General features: G+C 36.0%; 1 protein-coding gene and 1 pseudogene across 1 annotated transcript; both read left to right on the top strand.

Annotated features, from left to right (window-relative positions):
- The first annotated feature begins 6,172 nt into the window (after positions 1-6,172).
- Positions 6,173-11,246, top strand: LOC132169174 (gibberellin 2-beta-dioxygenase 2-like). The gene is made up of 4 exons (XM_059580251.1): positions 6,173-6,555; positions 7,942-8,314; positions 8,757-8,989; positions 11,057-11,246. The coding sequence occupies exons 1-4, from the start codon at positions 6,173-6,175 to the stop codon at positions 11,244-11,246; spliced, it is 1,179 nt and encodes a 392-aa protein (XP_059436234.1).
- A 5,731-nt stretch (positions 11,247-16,977) lies between these two features.
- Positions 16,978-25,174, top strand: LOC132168515 (calmodulin-interacting protein 111-like; annotated as a pseudogene).
- The last annotated feature ends 284 nt before the right edge of the window (positions 25,175-25,458 follow it).

Here is a 25,458-nt window from a genome sequence, read left to right on the forward strand (position 1 = left end):
TTATGAAGGTGGTCAATTCATCATCCTCGATGGGCTTGCCCACAGCTGCAAGCTTATCTGCCCAAGACTTGGCAGATTGTATGTACTCCGTACAGTTCTTAGAGCCCTAATGAAGGGTCTGGAGTTGCCTCTTCAAGTTTGCAACACTAGACCGAGAATGTGAGGCAAATCTATTTGCCATAGCTGTTGAAACTTGCTTTGAAGTGTTAAGGCCATAAACTGTAGCCAAAAATTTCTCTGATAAGGGTTGTATTTAGCCAACTAAGAAGGTACTGATCCTTCTTATTCCAGAGAATGTAATCAGGATTCAAGGTGTCTTTCCCTTGATCATCTTGAATGAATTTGGTAGGGCATGGTTCTGACCCGTCGACAATGCCCATAAGATCATTGCTTCTCAATATAGGTGAGACTTGTGTTAGCCATGTAATATAAGTATGACTATCTTGTAACTTGGTGAGATTGGATTGAGGAAAAGTGGGAAGAGTAAAGCTTGCAACTGGGGTAGAGTTATTGGAAGCCATGGATTGATGGATCGATATTAGACGTAAGTCTATGGAAACTCTGATACCATGAAAGTTTTCTAACAAGGAGAGGAAATTTTCATTGATGGTAAACAGTAATATGTACACCACTATATAGTGATGTGATTCGTGATTTACAAGGCAAAGCAATGAGATAAGATATAATTTACAGCCAGACAATTTCACATATTCTGGGATTGTCAATTAATAAGATTTGCTAGTCAAGTATTTCCCATAGGTGAGCTTCTCTGTTGAATATTTCCTTGATGAGACAAATTCCATTTATTATGATGGTTGAATAGGACAAATCTTTCCTTGAGTGAATATTCTGAATTATCTTTCATTTCCATTCTTGCGTGATTGACAGCAAGGCTCCTTCCCTTCTTTGTATCTCCAACAGCTGCAAGGTTATTGACTGCAACACTCATTTCCTTCCTTGCATGATTGACAGCTGGAAGGTGATCTTCATTTGGCAAGTGGAATCACACTACACTTTGGACAGCAGTAGTATCATTTTCATTCTTAGGACTTGGGGCAGTGGCAACGACACTATTCACGTTAACATTCTTTACACGCACAAGCATTCTTATATCTTAGTTTTTAATGAATATAATTTCTTTTAAATTTGAGAATTTTTTTTTTAAAAAATAAAATAAAATGTAGTATATTAAATTAATATTTATCTTTAAAATATGTAATTTTTACATACATTTTTTTTAAAAAAAAAATTGTAATATCAAACTGGAGTACTGTCCCCATCATCAGTGACACACTAGTAGGGCTTTAATTTTGTTAATTTCTATTGCTGAACCTGATATCATCTATGTTGGCAATTGATATATAAATATATGATCCACTGGTATCCACAATGAGATTAGGACTCCAAAGGGTGCCACATGGAAGTAAATTAAGAGATGAGAATCTGCCTTCTTTTATCATAAAATTATATAAAAAGGAAATGCCTGGCTCATATCATATGAATTTTCCCCATTGCTTTGTCAGGTATGCCGGCCTTCACCATGAATTTAAGGGTCTTGTTTAAGGGAAAGAAAACCTTAATTTATAGGGAAGGAATAACTTTAGTGTGGTCGGTGCATAAAGGAGGAGTTTTGTGCACACCATTCAACAACTGTCACATCAGCTTATTACACAAACTTAAAATGAGAACAAAATATCAGAATAATTCATCTTCTTCCATTAAAAAAAATAAAAATTAGAAGGATGCAGGGGGATGAGCAATAGCCCATGAGGGTGGCGGGGGTGGTGCACAGCCACCCCCGATGGGCTACCTGGGGGGTGGCCGTGAGCCACCCCAGCAACCTAGGGGTGGCCTCGATCCACCCCCGGCGGCCTGTGGGTGGCCGCGATCCACCCTCAATGGCCGAATCTCTCTCCCTCTCTCTCTCTCTCTCCCACGGCCACCCCCCAAATGCGGGATCTCTCTCCGCAGGAGGCGGTGTGAGGCGGCGTCGGCAGCGGCAGCGGATACGTATGGTGTTTGAGAGAAACAATCTAGTGTTTTGCTCACATATGTTCTTTTTGCAATTTTTCTTCAATGCTGATGTGTCAAACTCTGAGTGGGTTGCACCAAACCCTTGTTTTGTGCAACGACCACACAGAAGACCCTCTCTTATAGGGATCAACAAACCCTTACTAGTATATGTATTTTTCTACTTGGTGAAGATTAATCCTCTTTCTAGTCATGCAATAGTCATTTCAAAAAATATAAAATATTTTGGGTCGTTTTGTTAACGACCCTATATAAGAGGCATCATTTTGTACTGAAAATGACGCCTCTTAGAGGTGTCGTTTTAGGGCTAAAAAGACGTCACCCAAAAGAGCTACATTCAGCTCCATTTCATTTAGAATGGATAGCTCGAGCAGGTATCTAAATTCTTGCCCGAACAAAATAGAACCCAAGAGTGCCTTCTGACATGAGGCTTTCTTATGGGCAACCTCATTGGGGATGAAAAAGATGAATAATACTTCTCTCAACATGAGAATATTTGTGACTAGAATTACTATACAAAGAAAATTTTAAGGCAAATTTATTTCAATTTCCGTTTTTTGGGGGCATTTATGCATGCACAGACACAGCTTGGGGAATCTACACAAAAGGTATTGGGCTCTTGTGGATATTTTCTATGTTATAAAACAAATATATTTTTTTTTTGATGTCCAAGTACGTAAAATATTATTTAACTAAAATATTGTAGAAGTTAACTAGGGTTCGAAGCCATAACCTCTATTTTGATATCATCATTTTTTAAAAAATAAAAAATAAAAAAAATAAATAAAAATGATTACTAGCTGCTATCTAGTTACTTTAAGAATATATACAATGTTGCTTTAGCATGTTAGAGTATATCATGAAGTTCAAGAATAATAGTCACAGTAGAAGACAATTATTAACTTATAGAGTCACACTTGAAGACTATCACTGAGTTACATGTGAATAGTTAAAGATTATCACCTAGCTATCCTAGTTAGAGTAGAAATCTATTTGTATTTAACATGATTCTCCTATAAATAGGAGCATATTATATTGTAAATATTACTCAGAGAAATAAGAGCTTAATGCAGCCTTAGGGCTTGATCTTGTGGATATAGTTTATAGACCGAACCATGTAAATCTCTGTGTCACTATCTTATTACAGAGCAAATAGGCTAACTCTACAATTTTCTTTTATGTTTCTTATTCTTTATTTCGATTGATTTCCCAATCACGAAATCTATATTGTTTTATTTTTGTTAAAAAAAAAGAAGAAGATATCATCCGGCCATTGAAATCCACGACAGAGCCACAACTTCCTCCTGCGACACTTCGGCATGGACCTTCGCTCGACCAGCTCCTTTCTCCAAGACCCCGATGGTCTCTCTCATGCCCAAGTAGCCAGATTTGCCCGTGCCTTCACCACTTCCATTCATCTTCTTCTCTATCAGTCCACACCAAATCTCCAGTCCTCCGCCTCCTAACCACAGATCCGCGATGTGTAGCAGCGCGATCACCTTAGCCATCCTCTCCGGCGTCAACTTCTCGACCGACTCCGTCTCCCTCAGATTTCATCTCCGATCCGGCACCTTTCTCCACGGTTTTCCAAGCCCAATGCCAGGGCTACCAGTGTCTCCCTCCGCCTCCAGCTTCAAATGGTGTGTTTTCAGTTATCCTCCGAGGGTTTGAGCCTAAGGTGTGCTGTACTTGGTAGGAGGCTAGGAATTACGTTTACATAAATTGGGAGAAGAAATTGAAGAAGAAGAAGGGTGTTTGGTAATAAATTTATCTTTTAACCCTTCATAGATTCCTATTTTAGTTTAGGAATATGCTATTCTAGTTTAAGTTTCAGATTTAGTTCCGTTTGATTATGGGAATAAGGTAATCCTTATCCCAACTTATGTAATCTGAAAACAAGATATTATCCAAAAAAAGAAAAAGAAAAAAATTCAAAAGAGGCTGAAGTTGCCCACAAAAAGAGGCCCAAGATACCCACAAAAAGAGGCCCGAGATGCTCACAAAAAGATGCCTAAGATGCCCATTTTCTTTCTCTCTTAGCCCATAGTTGACATTCCCTTTCTTTCTCTCTTAGCCCATAGTTCGCTTTCCCTACTCCAAAGAGGGCATAGTTGCCCATCTTCTTTCTCTCTTAGCCTATAGTTGGCTCTTTCTTCTCTAAAAGAGGCCATAGTTGCCAATTTTTCTTTCTCTTAGGCCATAGTTGGCTCTCCCTTCTTTAAAAGAGGTCATAATTGCCCATCGCCTTTCTCTCTTAACCCATAGTTGGCTCTTTCTTCTCTAAAAGAGGCTAAAAGTTGTCGAACTTCAAGTTCAAGAGCAGCCGATGTTTCAATTCCGGCGCCATCAACTCCACTCAACTACCTCGGCCGCCACCAACTTCAACGAGTTTCCGGTCACCATCTCAGCCTCTCTTGCCAACTAACGAACAAACTCAAGTTTTCACAAGTTTACACACCTTGAGTTTGAGGAGGAATGCTTGAGTATATCTCAAGAATAATAGTCACAGTATAAAACTATTACTAACTTACCGTTGAAGAATATCACTGAGTCACTTGAAGACTATCATTAAGTTACAGGTGAATAGTTAAAGATTGTCACTTAACTAACCTAGTTAGAGTAGAAATCTATTTGTAGACTAGGGCTTGATATTATGGATGTAGGTCATAGACTGAATCACGTAAATCTCTGTGTCACTATCTTATTATTTCCGCATTATGAATTCTTTCATAGCATGCCTATCCATTCCTTGGCCTTGATTACCACAAAGATTAAAGCCCATGCTTATATCATTTACTAAATAACATTCTAAAAGACAAAAGTTGCAATTTATAACAAACGAGAAAAAGGAAAAGTCGTAATGCAATACATATATGAAAATTCTAAATACGACTCAAAACGACACCAATAAGGGGGTTGAATAGGTGTATGCAAATAATACGCAGAATTAAAAATTAAACAATCATACAACCAAAATATGTAGAACAATAGATCACAGAGACACAAATATTTTGGTTACGAAGAAGAAACCATTTAGAGAACTTTCTAAAATGTAAAACCTCTCCGGGGCAGCCAAACCCAGGAAATCAATCAACTATAAAAGAATAAGGATTACAAGAAGTTCACACTTACAAAACCTTTGCAATTGACACTTCCTTGCATAAGACAAGCGACCCACTTGACTTCTACCGCAGTAGCCCTTTCCAGAACATCTGGCACAATCCTTCTACTTAATCTCCTTTACCGGAACTCCGGTAGACTTCGGTTGTATATGATTTGTGCTGAAGACACAACCTTTAACTCTAAGAGAGACTAACCCTAACACTCAATATCTTAAACGCTCTCTTAGCACATGGAATTCTTATGTGGAATTCCTTACAATTTCGTGCATAACAGCTCTCTATATATAGACTACAAGAAAACCTAGTACTAGTTGAAATGGGAAGAAAAATTAGTTCTAGTTGGAATAGGATTCATCCAAATTTTCTTCCTTATCTTGCGAGACGATTTTGGCATAGCTAACTTTCGAATTTTGAAAATCTTATTTCACAAAGATTTGTAGAATTTTGTGTTAGCTTTCCAATGCCGCTGGTTTCACCTCAATCCAATTCTTGAGCCGAAAGTTATGGTCCGAATACTGATACATGTGCAGGATACGAAATTTAATCAAATCCTATTTTAACTCTAATTAAAGAATTCCGATTTGATTAAACTTAACCATATCATATAGATCTTCTATTATGATTGGTTAAGCTTAACCACATCTTCTAGGTCTTCTCTTGACACAACACCTCGTGTATGCACTGCTGACGGAATTGCAGATGAATGTATTTTGTCACTGAATTTGGCAATTCAAAACCCAACAATATATATATATATATATATATATATATATATATATAACCTAAAACAACTATTCAATGATACCTTATTTGAATTAATTATATTATTGATTATGTAAGACTCTTAACAATTATGATAGTCAGAGTAGCCCCACTCTTTTCTCTCTCTCTCTCTTTTCTCTCTCTCGGCTGTATAAAAGGGCACCATATATCTTCAACCATGGCCATACCTCCAAAGCTCAAACTGATCATCAAATTCTTGATTTACTTACTTTCTAAGTCTATATCCAGAAACAAACATGGTGGTGCCTTCTCCCACCCCAGTAAGATTAACCAAGAAAACAAAGGCAGTTAGGGTGCCCAACATTGATCTTTCTCTCAACAGGTCAATGCTATCTGAGCTAGTGGTGAGTGCCTGCGAAGAATTTGGCTTCTTCAAAGTGGTTAACCATGGCGTGTCAAATGAGATAGTTACGAGGATGGAGGAGGAAGGGGTGGAGTTTTTCGCCAAACCGGTGGCGGAGAAGAAGCGAGCGGGGCCGGCTAGTCCTTTTGGTTATGGGTGCAAAAACATTGGCCCCAATGGCGATATGGGTGAGCTTGAATACCTTCTTCTTCACACAAATCCTCTCTCTATTTCTGAAAGATCCATGGCTGTCTCCAATGACCCTACGAAATTCAGGTGACACCTCACATCTTTCTTCTTCTTTTTTTGTGTTTGGAACTTTTCGGACATTATTTAAAAAAGACATGGGAGGGAGGGACAGCCGAACAGGCTAGAGAGTAGAGAACACAACTTTTGTTTTGTGTTTCTTTTGTGCCCCCAACAGGTTCGCGCGTTTCATGCTTAGGATTAATGTGGCATGCTTGGTTCATTTTCTTTGAATTATTTTAATTAATGTTGAATATAAATAAATAGTGACGCAGGGACATATTATAGAATATATATATAAAAGGAAGTACTCTGACTCTCTGAGACCTGTAAATAATTGGGAATGTAATTAAATTTAATTTAATTTGCAGATGAAATGGCGGGGAAGATTTGTTTAGTAGTGTTTGGCATCCTAGAAAAGGATGTCTTTTCCTTTATGAGAAAAGAAATCATATATTAATTGAACATAAAGTATATAAAGTTTTGATTTCAAGGAGTTGGACGCCTTTGTTTCATCCATGATTCCATAGAAGAAATAGAGTGGACTTTTCTTTTGTTTTGGGGTCTACGGCTCTTTAATTATACTGGCCGGAGCCAAGCGTGCGATATTATATCCTATCGGCCTAAAAGCTGTTGGGCCCAAGTCTAACACCCCACTTTTCCCATCTAACGGGCAACCCCAATAGATGAGAAATCATCTAAATTTTATGTTTTTATTGAGTCCAAGCCCTCAAAATTAATTAATTAATTTTTTCTTTTTCTTTTAAATTCGGTCTCCTGTCGTCTCGAATACTATTAAGGGGTTTCATTGACAAGGAGAAACACACAATGTCCAATTAGAACTGTGACTCCCACTAGCCAGTGAGGATATAATTAATTAGACAAGAAAGAAATCAATAACTTCACAATCAAATCAAGAAAAAGATTCAAAGTAACGGAAACAGTATATTTGAGAATATCTAGCTAGTTATGGTGGATGGGTATTTTTGTCTTTTCACATTTTGAAAAATAAAAATACTCATTTACTATAACTAATTGAATATTCTCCAGTTCAAATGAAATGAAGAGGATCCTAATTCAAAGTTAACGGTGGGACTTAGTTTTAAAAAGAAAATTCTTTTGATCAGTCTATTAAATTAAGATTTAGAAACTCAGTAATCTGTTGTCTAAATTGCTAATTGCTCATATTGCTAGTAATTCGGATAGTAAATGTGAAAAAATCTATATAACAAGTAGGTAGGCAGCTCAAAATAATTTACTTGGACAGATAAACGTCACATTTCTCTTTAGAACATGTTATTTTTAATAAATTGATTTAGATTATTATTATTATTTTAAATTGAATACAAATTTCTTAGAAATAATAATGTTATTTTGGGTAGACTAACATTTATTTATTTATTTTTTGGTTTGCAGTGATAGTGTAAGTAATTACATACAAGCAATGAAGGAAGTAGCATGTGAGATTCTTGATCTAGTGGCTGAAGGCCTTTGGGTCCGTGACAAGTGTGCCTTCAGTAGGCTCATCAGAGACGTTGACAGTGACTCACTTCTTAGGTTGAATCACTATCCTCCGATGAATGATGTCAGTGATTGGAATCCATCACCAAAACTTTATCAATGTAAAAACACTCGGATAGGATTTGGGGAACATTCTGACCCTCAGATCTTGACTATCTTGCGATCCAACGACGTTGGGGGCCTTCAAATATCTTTGAAGGACGGGTTGTGGGTTTCAGTCCCTCCTAACCCCCGTGAATTCTGTGTTTTCGTTGGTGATGCCCTACAGGTTGGTAATAATCAAATGAATAGTCTATGCCAGATTTTTAACAATTTTAATCTTCAAGTTGTTAATCATTTAAATAGTAAATACGAGAGAATTCTTATGAAATTCATGTTTATCGAGACATCTGAGTTTCATAAAAATTATCTAACCTTTACATTTACATAAATAATTCCAAGAAAAATGTCAAGTTTTTTTTTTTTTTTTAATATTAGAAGAAAAATCAAAGTATCAAGAAAAGTAATAATAGTCAAAGTAAGTCACTTCTAGAAGTAATCGCACTCCTAAACGGGTTCTTTATTTTCATGTACATTGTATAATTGGGTCAATGCTTTCAAAACACTGGTAAAAAATTATATATTTTATTAAAAATGCAAGTGGAAATCACCTAGAAAAACAAATTTGATTAGTTTAATCTCCTCACATAGTTTTCGTATTGGCAATGAAGGCTTTGACAAATGGGAGGTTGGTGAGTGTGAGACACAGGGTATTGGCAAACTCAATGAAGCCAAGAATGTCAACGGTGTACTTCGGGGCTCCACCCCTCAACACATGGATCTTTCCTCTCCCGGAGTTGGTCTCACCGGAGAAACCAAGTCTCTATAAGCCCTTCACTTGGGAGGAATACAAGAAAACTGCATACTCCCTCCGATTGGGAGATTCCCGTCTCGACCACTTCAATGACCCTACGAAATTCAGGTAACACCCTTTTGGGATATTATTTAAGTTATGTATTCACCGAGAGCAATAGCATCAACTTTTATTTGATTTTCTTTATATTTAGAAAATAAAATTAATTTTTGCTTTTCTATTCAAATATATTTTACAAAATTTCAACATAATCGTAAAGGTAAAAAGCGAGCGAAAAAAAAAAAGAAAAAAAAAAAGAAAAAAGAGAGAAATATTTTGTATTAAAATAATGGATAGAAGTGCTAAAATGCAATCCAAGCATTCCCAATGTCTACTTTTTTTTTGTGGTTTTTTAAGACTTTCTTCTATCCTCTAATTTAGTCTCTATATTCCTCTTTTATCTCTATCTCCAGTGCTTGTGTTGATAAGTCTTAAGGAGATAACTCTTGAAGGGTTTGAATTGATGCAATGATGTACACAAGCTACATGTGTAGTTGCTGTGGATAAGCCTTCTGCATTAATCTGAAGAAGGTGGCACCCACCTCTGCTGCAATATTTGCATCAAGTTGATGTGGTACAAATGTTCCTGATGAAGATATCTCACATGGATTTGCTGATGTGGCTGCTGACTCTGCGTTCTCCTTACCATGTGTCACAAACAGGCATCAAGAATTGCATCAGATATCTGATCACAGAGAGCTTATCAAGATGGCCCTCATTCAAAGACTCAGAGGTGAATAGGAAAAAACCCATTATGCCAAAGCTGCAAACAGCAATACCACATAGAGATATGTCACCATATGAATGAGCAGCGCCCAAGAAAACAATGGGCACAAATACAAAAACAAGAATCAATCTATTGCTAAAAATAAATAATGAAAGGGAAAAGTACACTTTTCCCCCCGAAGTTTGAGCCGATTTTTAATTCAACTCCCAATGTTTTAATTTTTGCAATGTACTCCCAAAGTTCAAAATTTTTGCAATTCAGCCTATTCGTTAGTGAGCGCCGTCTTCTCTAGTGATCTGACGGAAACATGATCACTTAATTTCAAGTTTTTTTCCTAAAATGCCCCCTCCAAAGTATGTTGGTTCCTCACATCTTCAAGCTCTTTCTGCCATTCCCCTTCCTTCTTCTGGGCTGCCTCAATTGCTGCCTGTTCCAACTCAACAGCCCGGAACTTCTCAACCTCTGTATCATCTCATCAGTGTTTGACAATATACATGTAGATAATAATATTAATATGCTCAAAATTAAGATATTATGATATTCATAGCATAATATCTTACATACCAATAAACGAGTCTTACATACCAATAAACGAGGAATTAATTTATGTTAATTCATTGACAACAAATAAATTTTTTTTTTTTTGAAACAAAGGTAATTCTGTTTATTCACTATAGTGGAATAATCAAGAGCTGGAAAGCTCTAAACAGAAGGAGCAATTTGCTCTAGGGTAACAACATCAAAAATGATATTGGGGATATCTTCCAACCATATTCTCTCACCGCTCTCCCTTATGGCAGCCTTGGCTAAGCCATGGGCAGCCATATTTGCAGTCCTTTTTACATGTTTAATATCCCATTTTCTAAAGGTCTTCAATACTTCCTGAATGTCACCCACAATATGCCCAAATTTGCACCATAAAGTCCCCGTATAATTGATGGCCTCTACAACCTGCTTGGAGTCCCCTTCAAGAATGAAATCGAGAAACCCGCTGTCTCTGCTGAATTCAGCTACCTCTAATGCCCCCATTGCTTCGCCGATAACTGGTTCTTGGATAGAATCCAACGTCTTGCTTAATGCTGCCATGACCCGACCTCTTTCGTCTCTTATTATTACTCTGAGCCCCATCCGGTTTTGTTGTGAGTCTAACGCAATGTCCCAATTGGTTTTAAATCTACCGGACGGGGGAGGCGTCCACTTCTCTTCCGTCACTTGCAGCAATCCGTTATCATTCATCTTCTCCTCAATCTGGAGCGATCGAAAAAAAGTTAAGCTTTCAATCGCCTTGCTGACAATGGTAGTTGGATGGGAAACTCCTCCCCATGTACCACTGCATTCCTTCGTGTCCAGATGCCTCTAGCCACCACTGCACACATCTCAACTTCCTCCTTGGTGCACTGTTCGAACAGCAAGTTGACAGTGGATTCAAAATCCCTTACCATGGTTGGACTTTTTTGGATTCTGGGAATGCAGCAGCCCCACACATCCTGTGCAGCCGGGCAAGACCACAAGCATGAACCACGGATTCTGGTTCTTGGTTACACAGGATGCATGTGTCATTGTCCAGAACCCTTCTCTTAGTCAAGTTCACTTTGGTAGGAAGAATGTTACTGTAGGCCCTCCATAAAAACAACTTAGTGGGATTTGATACCTTCAGTTGCCATATCGACCTCCATATATTATTACCTTCAGGAGTCTTGGAACATTCTCCTCTTGTCCTCTTCATTCGGTCCATCACTAGATGGTATGCACTTCTGACCGAAAACTCCCCATTGTTAGTTGCCCGCCAATATAATTACTCACAAACTCATCATGTCAAATGTGTACAAGTTAGTGGAAAAACTTTAGAAGAAAGTTGAAATAGTGGGAAATCATCAATTCGATCAAATGATCAAAAGTGGAGGGAACAGATCAAATCAAAGGTTTCAATGATGTAGTACTGGTGGCACTAGACTATATGACAAAACATAGACTGAAAAAGATGGTAAAATCAAAGGTTTTAATAATGGGCCATGATCCTCTTCATTTCAAAAGAAATGGACAAGAGTCTATTCTTATTTTATAAGGGTAGAATAGTCATTTTATATTTTTTTTAGACCATTCTATCATTTTAAAATAGGGATTCGGATCCTCTGGAATTCCAGGGGAATTCAAGATTATGAAATTATGCAATCTTGGCCGTCCAATTTCATCCAAGAGTCTACAACAAGCCATGTGTCCCACTAATAATAAAATAATAAAATATTATTTACATTTTAAAAAGAAAATGTAAAATAAAATAATAAACAAATAAAAAAAGATAATAAAAAAAAATATGGGGTGGCTGTCTGGGCACCCCATTTTTGCCATAGGGGGTGGCCGGCCGCCCCAACTGAGCCATAGGGGTCGACAATATGAATGGTTTTCATGCTTGTAAACATTGGTCAAAAGATAGACCTTATAGCACATTATTAGATAAATAGACTGAGAATAGTTGAACTCAATTCGCGAAAACTTTTTATCGTCTCCTCTCCTTCGTCCTCTTTACCACCGTGCCCATCTCTCTCTCACACTGGCTGCGTAAAGTGAGAAAATGAAAAGTTCTTATGTGAAAATGAAAGTTTTTTGGTTTAGGCAAAGGTTGTTTCCCGTAAGAGTTTTGGAAATTGATAGGTTCTATTTTTGGTGAGTTGGTTGAACCTGGATACCCCTGATTTTGTCCCAGTCAGCAATCAGAGTACATAAGGATAACCCACTACTTGCAGTAACAACCACTTCTACCACTAAGAATATAATATAACTTTTAAGTGGTAACCACTTTTACCAGTTCTAACTTCTATTAACCACTAACACTAACTTCTCTCAACCTCACTAGTATTGTTTTTTATTTTTATTTTTATGTGTACTGATTTATATGCTAGCAAGAGTTTCATGATTGACATTATCGACGTTATGATGTGCTTCCCCCTTACATTGTTAAGCAGATCGATGGTAAGTCATGCAAGATTTAATATTTTAGCTATGGTATAATTTTTCAGAAATTAAATATATAGATATATTTTTGGTTGTAGGATTTTGTTAGGCCATTGTATAGTTGCAGAGACTACTACAAGCTCTCATAAAGCGAAAGATCTATCAAAACCATGCCATAATTTATCCATACAGGAGTTAATGGACTTTTGCATTCCAGAAGAAAAAACAATTTCTAGGTATAAGCTTCCAACAACGTTTGAATGGGTCAAAAAAAAAAAAGGACTTAGAAGTAAAGACGGGTATCCCATAGTAGGCATAAAACAAAAGGGAAGACCAAATACAAACATAGAGGTAATTAAGAATAACCTTATTTTTTATTTTTCAATTATCTATCTTTGTTATTTATTTACTTCAATTTTTCATTCTTCTAGAAAATGAATGCGACATATGTGCGGGGTTAGATGGTGGCCGTTTCCTACAGAGGTAGATGAATGGGTGATGTTGAAAGTAGTGAGAAGACAACCCGTAGCGGCCATAATCCTAATAGAAAGGGGATTTGGCAAATTCCGTGAGATAATTATAATTAACTTATAGTTGTGGTGGTAATAATATCAAATTGTTGTTTTTGTTTTTTGTTTTTTTATGCTTTTGTTATCATGTTACTGAATGGTATATATGAACGTCCTAAACTTGAAGTTCAACGCCGTAAACATGAAGTTCAAGAGCAAGAGAGTAAAAATGATGACTATCATGCAATTATGATGGTGGGATTTGGAAGCCTAAACGGAAAAACTATTGGTCATTCTGCAACTCATGGGGACTTTCTTGGGGATCTTACGGATGTGAAAAAATTCTAACCCACTACTTGCAATAACCACTTCTACCACTAAGAAGACAATGATTACAAGAGCTGAAGAGACAATAGTTATAAGAGCTCAAGAGACAATAATTATAAGATCTCAATAGACAATGGTTACAAGAACTCAAGTGACAAGAGTTACAATTATGGTTGTTAATGTAGAAGTAAAATAGACATGTAATATTCATACTATTTTTCTATAAATAGAGTCTTCTTTACAATCAAATAATCAAGTGAAAAGAAAAGATGTAGCCATGTAAAGGCTTTGATGTGTCGATGTGAGTCATAGGCCGAACAACCTTAATTCTTCGAGTCTCTCTTTTTTATTATCATCTATCTTCCCTAAATTATAAGATCTAATAGAATGTTGTGAGGGGGTCTGCAACAGGCCTCCCCCTCCAAAGGACTATCACCCAATAGAGGGGGAAATAGAAGCACAAGGGTCCGAAGGAGATTGCTCTTTCTTTTTGGGTTAATAATTATGATAATAACGGGATTAATTGTGAATTATAGATGATTCAATAGGCCTTAACTAATAAAGTTTGAGCAACTCAATCTCAAGGTGGCGATAAAGAGTATTTTTCATTACATTTTATAGTGTGTACAACAAACGATACATGGTAAAAATCCCTTGGGTCAATCTTCCCAAATCAGGGATAATACGAATAATATCTTTCTAAGATAGTTACAAGGAAATAATCACAAAGAATGGAGGAAATCATGTAATGTACATAAAGCAGATATCTCTTCCTAAAGATGATTTCCAGAGAATATCCAAGCATGTCTATAGAATCAAGAACTGAGAATTTCAGGTAGATTGTAAGCCATGGGTAATTCAGGTAGATTTAAGAAGACAACCGAGAATTTGGTCGTTTGTTTGGTCTGGTTTGTGTTTAGTTGTAGAGTGGCTTTGTAAGTTTACTCTGTTTGTGTCTTGTTTCTTCTATTGGGTTGTTGGTGTTCTGGTATTTTATTGAGGAGTTTGTGTTCTTCAATAAAGTTGAGGTGGGGAGCCTCATGATTGGTCCTAAATAAAACCCATATTAGTGTAATTAACCGAGATTAATTTCCTTAGCTCGCTTTTGAGCCACCAAAGCCTCCCTAAGCTTCTCATTCGCTTCTTCAGCAACTCTTTGCACTTCTTTTAATTCATCAATGGCTCTCACCTTCTCTTTCTCGGCCAAAGCTATCTGTTCCTTTGCTTTCTTTAGATCTTCCTGGACAAGATTCAACTGCACCTATAATTCTGATCCCTTCGCAATTCGTGTAGGCTGTTTCTGAAAATCAAGATCAATTAACAATGCATATCAAAATTCACATCACTCATCCCAAAATGCATAAACAGAGAGCATCTCCATTTCAAGGAATAAACAAACTGACAATGCAATGAATTTCACACTTGAAAGTCCATTAACAGAACTGCTTCCTTAACTGTTCATTAAAGAACAGCACAAGGAAACTTTCCAGGATTTAATTTTTCAGTTTCTATCTACAGAAATAATCAGGGATGACAGAAGAAGGAAGGGGAACGACAGAAAGAGCTTGAAGATGTGAGCAACCAACTTGCTTTAGATGTGGCTGGGGGTGGGGGCATTTTGGGGAAAAATTGAAATTTTTTGTCAGGGAAGATGACACTCACTAATGAATACGCTGAATTGCAAAAATTTTAAATTTTGGGGGTGCATTGCAAAAATTGAAATATTGAGGGTTGAATTGAAAATCGGCTCAAACTTTGGGGGAGTAAAGTGTACTTTTCCCATAATGAAAACTAATTCTGATGCTTAGTACCTCATAAGACAATGCAAGAGACGAGTATCTGAGCACAATGTCTTAACAAATTATCCAAAAAATTTTAAAATATGAGAAGCACCATCAAGCCAAACAACACACATTTAAAGAATGGAGTATATTATTAACATGAATGAATACTAGAATGAGAATATAATCCTGCTATTCACAGATTGGGAAGGGCCTTTTTTTTTTTTTTTTTTTTTTTTTTTTTCTCTCCTTTCAAGGTCCAACCAGGAAGCAGAAATGCCTAAATTAGGCCAACAGTAGCCAAAGTTATTGACAAATGTCCATGATGAACCTAAATGTAAAACTTGCTCTATAATATTATAGTAGAAGAGAGATTCTTGAGTATAAACTTCAAAGAAAATTGCACTTTCTATAACTCTCCAAAAGCCTAAACTACATCCATCAATTCATGGATTTAAATGAAAAAAAAAAAAAAAATCACAAAAGCTTCTATCAAGCTGAACTTACCAAGAACTAGATATAATCCCCAGCCATGAATTTGGTGGCAACAAAGATTGAACATCTCTTCAAACCATACATGCTTATTTGATAAACAAGAGAAAAAAGTAGAAGTAGATGATTTTCATGACAAGAATGAAATTGCGAGTGTGGTAGCAGCAGAGTCAAGCTCAGGGGAAGCCAGCATAGTGACAAACATGTAAAGGACACTAGCTCCGATGAGAGTGTATAGAAACAATACAATCAACTACAACCTTAAACAACCAAGTAATTAAATAGCCCATCAATTAACATACAAGACAATATATTGTTTTAATTAATGTAAACTACACAATTTTCATTTTTCAAGCCATATATGCTTATCAGTCACTCATAGAATTATTCTGTCTTTTACTTTAATTAAAGAAAGAGTTAAGAAGAGACAGGTGAGTCCAACAATGCAACCAATGAGTAACTCTAAAAGGAAGACTTTTGTCATATTTTGTCACTCCAAAGACAATATGACTTTTAAAATTACCATTGTATCATTATTGAATCAGTAATTTTAAAAGACATTACATTTGGAAGAATAAAAGAAGGACAAAAGTATTCCTTGTAGTATTATTTGGCTCATGAGGATTTTATGAGTTGGACTAGTAAATAGTAATTAGGGAAAACTTCATTTAACCTCTTTGAACTTTCTTCACATTTGTAATTATCATTTTAAACTTCAAAAACTCTCAATTTAATGTATCAATCTTTCAATTTCACCCGTCCATTGTGATTTAACAGTAAATCCTAACGGAGGGAGGGGCGTCAAAATTTTCAAAATACTCCTAATTTTTTTAGGAAAGAATTGCAAGGATTTATGCATTGATAAAAATTTAACGGAATTTATAGAAATTTTCATTTTATTTTATTTTTTATATATTTATTTTTAAAAAATGAGTATTAGGATTTAATAAAAAAAATTTAATGGAGAGGTGAAATTGAAAAGAATTGAAAGATGACAAGTTCTATAAAAAAATTAAGGTTTTGTTTGGCAAAGTCTTTTTCCATAGACACTGTAATTGATGCAAATTGATATGAAAAAAAAAAATGTAAGAATGTTTGATATAAAAAAGTAAAAAAGTGGTATGGAAAAGTGAAAAAATTTTGTTTTGTAGTGATTTTTTTATTTAAATAGTAATAAAAAGTGAATGATGTTATATAAAAAGTGAAAAAAGTTAGAATGTTTTGATGAAAAATTGTGATGAACAGCTTTGCCAAACAAAGCCTAAATGTCTTCTCTTAAACCTTGCAGGTGAGGAGGGTTTTGCAGATTACGTGAAAGTGTTTGATAGGCAGCCAATTATCAATCATTTGATTAATCAATTTGATCTCAGAAGCTCCAACGTCTGAGATGATTTCAAAGTTTATATAGCGGGGGAAAAGATGGCCCCCAAGACAAAGAAGCATTCCAAGGCACAGTCGAGGCTGTTAAGCGGTGACCACTCTGCATGTCCTTTTGAAGCCAGCGAAGAGGTTCTTTTGCGCGCTCTCGAAGAAGCTTCTTTGCATTAGCATATATCCTTCTCTAATCGCCAAATCTGCTTTTATCGGAAAAGTTGCTGATGTCGAGGACGACCTCCAAGGCTGTAAAATTTGGCTTTCCGAGAGTTCCATGCTTGATTCTTCCCTTGCTCCTCATTCCATCGTATCGGTAATTGATTATTTCTACTGGAATTTGAATAATTGGTTAGGGTTGTTTGTATTGAACCTACACTGTTTGTAAAGAATTATGGTTGCTTTTCATGGTGAACTGCAAAGATACAGTATTACACCATTATCTTTTGGACAGAAATTTTCACTTCAACGTATGAAAAAGCACAATTTTTTTTTTTACTAGTCTTATTAAAAAAACACTTGAAAAGCGCATGCGCATGCTATGACACGTTACTTGGAAGAAAATTCCTCAAGCTCGGTTTTTAGAGAAATGATAAAAACCGTTCTCTTAACCATCTTTGTACAGTGAACGAGTGAATCTACTACTGAATTTTTTTGGGACCCACATGAATGTACAAAGATTCATTAGATTTGCAAAAAGAGATGATTGAGAGAATGATGTGTAGCATGTCTCCAGTTTTTAGGAAATTTCTGTCTATCCTTATCTTCTAGATGCCCTGTCTGTTTCAGCATGACAATATGTCTTTGCCTAGAAATCATAGCTCATAAGCTTAGCATACTTGTTTATGACACTTGTTAGGATGTAAATGATGGTATTTTAATGTCCTAATCTAGTCCCTTTCTATGGTCTCCTTGCCTCACTCCGTCTGTACTTGAAAGCTAAAGCTCTTAGCTTAAAATAACGTTGCCCTTTTCTTTTGTGGTATCCAGTTCTCAAGAAGTTGCTTCTTTCATTGATTAGCTTTACTTATAACAAGGATATCAGTTTGATATCCTTTATGGATATTGTTTGCTTGAATGCTTTTAATTGTCGCTCTTTTTCATGTTCTGTTTCTATTTCTCTTGTTACTGTAATAACATTTCAGTTGATGTAGAAACTTATAAGCCTCTATAAATCAAACAAATAAATTTGTTAGTTTAGTTGGATTTGTCTTATTATAATCCTAAAGTAACTTGTAATAGATAGTCCCACAAAAGGGGATATGTGATTGCATACTTATCCTCTTTTTTATCTTAATCCTGTTGTCAGGTGTCACTTGCTTCTTCAACGAATAACTTTTCATCAAGCTTCCCACTCAGCTCATTATCAGATGAATGTGCTGCATATTTTGGGATTGATACAGTAGAGAAAACGGCTAAAGAAGTGGGGAGCTACTTTGCTCTTGCGACAGTTTTTGCTTCTAGTAAGCTATGAATGGTAATTTAGTTGTTTCAATTTTGAAACCATTTGTTATATGACAACTACCAAAAATATTTCAGAGAAAAAGGGAAGTAAATGCATTGATAAATAGGATAAAGTTGGGAACATTTGGTATTTGTGTGCCTAAACACACTCCTTGCACGAACTCTGTATTCTGCAGAATAACTGTTTGAGATTGGTTTTTTTCACTTCCGTCATGCTATTGTTAAATGCTTCAAGTCTTCGATTGTTGTACTTGTTGAACTGGTTCATGAAACCTTCAATTGCATTCTTGCAATTGGGATTCTTGCTACACTGTAGCATTATTGGAATTGGGAGTTTCACAATCTAACCATCATGTCTTGCATTAATAATTTACTGTAGCATTGATTTGGTTAGTTTAAAGCAGGTTTGCAGCCTTTTAGAGGTTGGAATTTTAGGTTTCAGTTGAGAAGACCTCCGTCGAAGATAAATGCAGGTGATATTCTGAGCAACAGGATGAACTTTTGAGAAATAAACTGTTATTGTTTATTAATCCTTTTTGCTGTTGCAACATCCAGAAAATTTAACATCGTATGTAATTTGAGGAAATGTGTTAAATAAGTATAGCATTGCCTCGAAAGCCTGGGTTGCTTTTTTTTCTTGGGCTGTTTCTTTAAAAGGTTTGGGAAGGGCACTTGGCTTAATGATGTTATAATTTAAGAAAATTCCTTTAGACATTGTACGTTTTATATATCCTATGAGGATTGGCATGCCTTCTAGAAATAGAATGGACTATTTGAATCTTGGTCCAAAGCAGCTGTTAGAACATAAAAAGATACAATGTACGTGTTTTGAAAAAAAAAAAAATGTTATTTCATTCTCTCCATATCATCAATTCATGTTTTTGTTTGTCTTGGTTTATTGGTAAATTTTGGAGTTGCTGGTGTACCTAATTTTGCACCTATTATGTTAATGGATCTTGATACATCAGATCAAACTGAGATTGGGGTCTATCTCATTACTAAGACTTTTTTTTTTTTTTTTTGCATTTTTAACTTTCCCAGGTTTTGAAGAATGAAGTGCGATTGTCTTCCAACCTTTCCTACACCATGGGTTGTCCTACTTCAGGCAGAGTTGTGTTTGTTTACCCTATACAAAGCCAATTCGCATCCAGTCCTCTAAATGGACATGACACACCAAATGGCACCAGAGTTAGCTCTTTTGTTGTATACAACTGCAAGGAATTGCATCTAGAGCTGGCTCTTTCGAAGAATAAATCAACAGTGCCAAGTAATATGTTGTCTTCCATGAACTTTCCTGCAGAAAAACATGGTGATCCATTTGAAATCGGAATGGTTTCATCCCCTAAAACTCCATTGTATCAGTCAAAACTTAGCTCTTCTAGTACTAGTCACATAACTTCACCAATACGTGAAAATTCAGTATCATGTTTACCAAATTCAAGCAGTTCATCTATTGATTCATTTGATATTAGTGAGGTAATAGGGGATAAAAGTTTTAAGAAACTTCTTCATACATGTGTTATTAAGTGGTTGCCTTCTCATAATCTGTTATGTGGAAATTTTGTCGCCATCCAGATACTTTCTAAGCTTTCAATTTTTCGTGTGATAGGTGCTAAACAATTGTCAGCAAAGAGTAGCAGCCATAATTTTACGAATGAGAAAAGTCATCATTTGCTCTTTGAAGATCCTGAACTGGTGGACCATTTGAACCATGCTTTTGTTGTAAACCATGATACAAAAGTCTGTCTGTATTTTCCATCAAATATGGTGTCTGAAACTTCTCAGAAAGGAGGTTTTTCAGGTGTTGAATTTGAATATAAGGATGTTAAAGCTAATGTGGTAGACAATACTTTGAAGTTGGGTAGTCTTTCAAAAGAATGTGCAATTTTGAAAGATATAATAATCTCCTCATCAGTGAAGGACACTTTGTCGAGGTATGCCATGCAAAATATTTTCTCTTGTTTATTTGTTCAGGTATTTAGCATTGACTTTCTTCTTTTTAATATCATGCTATACTGTACTAGACTTTTGGACTATTGCCTTTTCTTTGGGGTTGATTTGTTATTATTATTATTATTATTTTGAAATTGATTGATAAACTTAAAGAAAATGTTCTCTACAGATGGATACATGTTGACATATCAGATTGCGTTGATAGTACAGTTCATAAAAGGTCAAATCACAAAACAGTTATTATTTTGTAGTTATAATTGTTTTGGAGATAAGTGCTTACAACTCTTTTCATCTTTTGATTTATTGGAGTACGTATTTCATAATACCCATTTACTTCGTTTAGCTGAACTATGGGCAATCTTAGGTATAGTCAGATATGTAATTGCTTTTTCCAGTATATATGGAGATCAACGCACTGCACATAATTGTTGCTGACTGTCTCTTACCCATTGTTGTAATTATTTTTGATTCTCTTCCTATGGCTATGAACTATTCAATTCTATGTTTTGAAGTTCTTGTCTTCCTTTAATTGCATACTTAATGCAGCTGTTTTTATGGTCCACATATTCAGTATTAGATGGTGATCACTGATGTAACCGTTTTAGTTTCAGTTTACGAACTACAAAGGGAGTGCTTCTGCATGGCCCTCCTGGCACGGGAAAGACTTCTTTAGCTCGGCTGTGTGCCTGTGATGCTGGTGTTAGACTTTTCTCTGTGAAGGGACCTGAAATTGCGAGTAAATATTATGGAGAAAGTGAAAGCTTTGCTCGAAGTTTTTGAGTCAGCAAGCCAAGCAGCACCTGCCATGGTTAGATTTCTTCACCCCAAAATGTTCACTTATGTCATTATTTTATTTGGAGCACTCTAAATTCTTAAAACTCCTAGCTGCTTTTAAAATTAGAGAGGGAAGCCAAAGCCTCACGCCGATGATCCTCCTCAATGGCTGTCAAATGAACCGAGCTTGAACATTCAATATTTGACTCAGCTCAAGTCGATTACAGCCTTAAGTACAATTAATGCCTATACATTGTGTTCACATTCTAACTATATTTTCTTGAAATTAAAGGAAAAACAACAAGTGTATCAAGTCGATTGCATTCATCAAAGTTTCAAGACTTTGCCTTACAGAGTGATATTGTTGACTTTGGGATTATCTTATTACAGGTATTCATAGATGAGTTGGATGCCATTGCCCCTGCTCAGAAAGATGGAGGTGAAGAGCTATCTCAAAGAATGGTTGCTACGTTATTAAATTTGATGGATGGGATCAGCAGAACTGATGGATTGATTGTAATTGCTGCAACCAATATGCCTGATAGTATTGAGTCTGCACTTAGACGACCTGGAAGACTAGACAGGGAAATTGAAATAGGTATTATGAATTATTTGTGATTATGATATGTTTAGCTTGATTTGTCTGTGATTAGTCAAAATGGGCACTTTTGTCACACTAATGCATTAGCTTGAAATAGCTACCCTATGCAATGAGGCAGCATTGGTTTGTCTCAGGCATTATGTTAAATTTAAATATTCTTGTCATGATTTGGATTCCAGTTCAACATCTGTTGCATGCGAAGGTTGTTCTGATGTTATAACAGAAGGATCTTATTGCTTAGAAGTTACAAGAAATGATGATGCAGATTCAGCAACTTCCTCTGTTTCAAATTTGTCTGTTTCCCCAGAGATTTGTCTGTCGTTGACCTTGAAGGGCGCTGTTCCAGAACATGCAGATCATATCATAGATGGCGTTGAAGAAGAGTGTAGGTTAAGAGTAGCTTTTGAAGATTTTGAAAAGGCCAGGATAAAAGTGAGGCCCAGTGCCATGCGGGAGGTATTGTTTATGCATTCACATTGCTTAGAGAATCAATTTTTGAGGAAGTGAGGTCTGCCATCTAGAATGGCACTTTATGTGAGTCCTATTGACTCGTTATTCTTTTATATAAGCCGTTCATACGAGGGCAATTATTAAATTCTTAGCAAATTATATTCTCTCTTTCCCCCTGGGAAGATGTGAATTTCTCTGATACAAGGAGGTCAAAAGAAGGAGAACAAGAAAAGAAAAATTGGGAAAGAAAGGAATCTAATATGAGTATTTCACTAGTTCCAAAATGATGAGCAGTGAGACGAATGTAAGTATCATGGAACTAGATAAAGTTAGGGGACCATGGACTTGTTTGTAATTTTAAGTTGCCAGATCTTAAGCACATTGATCATGCTAGCTAAGTGGTTGCTTCAGTTGGAGTCCAGCCCCCATAATTGTTCGTATTTTAACCTTTTATTGCAGCCTTCAATGCCTCACATATAAGCAAAACTTGAAAAATTTATAAATTTTAATTGTGGGAGAATTTGTCTGACAACTAGTACAGACAATATGCTACTTGATCTAATTTATCAACTCTCATCTTGTTTATTCATTTCTAGGTAATACTTGAGGTTCCAAAGGTCAATTGGGAAGCTGTTGGTGGCCAAAGTGAGGTTAAAACTCAATTAATGGAAGTCGTGGAGTGGCCTCAAAAACGCCAGGATGCATTCAAGCGTATTGGGACTCGTCCCCCTACAGGGATCTTGATGTTTGGTCCTCATGGCACGTGCAGTTGCCTCTGAAGCAGGATTGAATTTCCTTTCCGTGAAGGGTCCAGAACTTTTCAGTAAATGGGTTGGTGAATCTGAGAAGGCTGTACGATCACTATTCGCAAATGCAACATTTAAAGACTGCAATTACACAAGTACAGCCATCGGAAATTCACTCTTGTGAAGAGCTATCTGCAAAATTTCAAAGGCTTGTTCGGTCTACTGCAACAGAACATGAATTAGTATTTCAGCAGTATTCTAGTAAATCAAACTGGTTTCCCATCTGGTAAAACATTTTGTCAAATCTAGCTGGTTAGGTTACATGTGAATAAGAAATGCCAATTATCAAGCTGGTCTCCAAGGCTAGAGTCATTTGATAAATGTTTGAATAACTAAAGTCCATACCCATATGAATCAATGCGATGGTCACATAGTTGACTGGTGCATCAAAATCATTCAGAGAAGTTGGATTGAGGAAATGATAGTCCAATAAAAATAGTATGGCTTTGTTGCTGAGGTCAGTAGATAAGCAGTTCTTCATGGTTTATTCGTTTGCATCAATAAAATATTTGTTGAATTTGGTGGAATTAGAATTACATGATTCTTTTAATAAAACCTAGGGTTATGAAATACTATGAGTATGCAAGATATGAATGAGAATTTTCAATTACTGGAAGCCTGATTCGTTATAGCTCATGAAATATAAGTATGCTAGAGCCTAGACATGAATAAGAGTTTCAAGTAGTAGAAACCCCCTGTTATGATTATCGACAAGTGGCATATGAAGACACCTAATCAAATTAGATTTTTGGATTATTATTTAGAATAGGTTATGACCATATGCATAAAATAGTACATATTGCTTTATTATTCTCCCATCATCTTAATTATATCATAATCTTCCCAGATCTTCCACGCATTATGGCCTTTCCTGTTGTTCCATGCCTGGTAATGTGTCAATGCTACATAGGCAGACTTCACCATGTGTTTGACAGAAATTAATGCTTCAAGAGGTCGATGCTGATCACTGTATTCCAAAGGAGTTTCTATATGTTCTTATATTCTTAATTAGCTTCACTTCAGTATAAACATGCTAAAGGTATCATAATAATTTGTTAAGGGACACTGTTGTTAGTAGTTTACAATTATATATATTGGTATTTACAATTGGGATTTGCCTATCATTTGAATTTGCTTTTGTCTTGGGAATTACTACACTAAGAGCTTGCTTGTCTGTTTTGCATTGTATACCTTCTTTCTCTTAAAGCTTTTTGTTTAATTTTTCTATTCAGGTATTTTGTTACATGATATGATTATTGTTCTCCCTCTCTCTCTCTCTCTCTCTCTCAAATACATTTTCTTCACTATGAATAAATATTTACATTTTCATACTAATTGATCATTCTTCTTTCGTTTTCTTTTAATTTTGATGAAGCAGGAACCTTATAAAATCTGTTGCACTCTTCCTTTTTCAATTCCCAGCAGCCCTTTTACTGTCAAAGTCATCTTCAAGTGTTTAGCCCAACTTTTCTGCAGCTTAGTATGAGCAGATTCCTGTCCTTTTAATCGTTGCATTTGAACGCACAAAAGAAGAGAATACTGTATTTTGATGAGGTTGGGATCTTGCATATCAAAGATTTGTGCCCTAACAAAAGAAGAGAATACTGTATTTTGATGAGGTTGGGATCTTGCATATCAAAGATTTGTGCCCTAAGCTCCAATTGCATCCAGTCCGACTGAATTTTCTAATGGGGCCCGGATATTCCCTTATGATAATTTGCAATGGGGTAGTTGTGGATTACACGTGTCAGCAGCCCGTTGGAAACTTGTGACTTTTCACGATGGTGTTTGACCGGCTGTGGAAACCATGATGGCCGGAAAGCACTCAACAGGCATCCTCAGAGACTTGAATCTCCACCATCAGATATATATATACACTTTATTTTATTTTTCATTATTTTGTTTGAATGGGTTTCATATAGCATTATGATTGGGTCTTGAAACCTGGAAGTATTGGTTGAAGCAAGTGGTCAAAAATAGCTGCTACTCTCATATATGAATGAGTACTCATAGCATTCATCCGTTCGTTGGTGCCAATCAATCGTGTCTCAACACCTTCTCCTACCAGTAAAATAGGAAAATATATATATCAAATTTAGTGTTTTAATTTAATCTTTATGTGACTATGAAAGTATGTAGTATGTTTTTTGCTTAGTGCTCTAGTAAGTATTAGAGAAAAGTCAACATATTCTCTTCAAACTACCACCCAATTGACAGTTTTTCTCCTAAATTACTAAAAAATTGACAATATCCCCCAAGGATAGCAAAAAGACAAAAGTGATCTCAAACTTTTTCAAACTTTTTTCAATAAGA

This window comes from Corylus avellana, chromosome ca2 (genome assembly GCF_901000735.1).
Source record: "Corylus avellana chromosome ca2, CavTom2PMs-1.0".
Taxonomy (NCBI): Eukaryota; Viridiplantae; Streptophyta; class Magnoliopsida; order Fagales; family Betulaceae; genus Corylus; species Corylus avellana.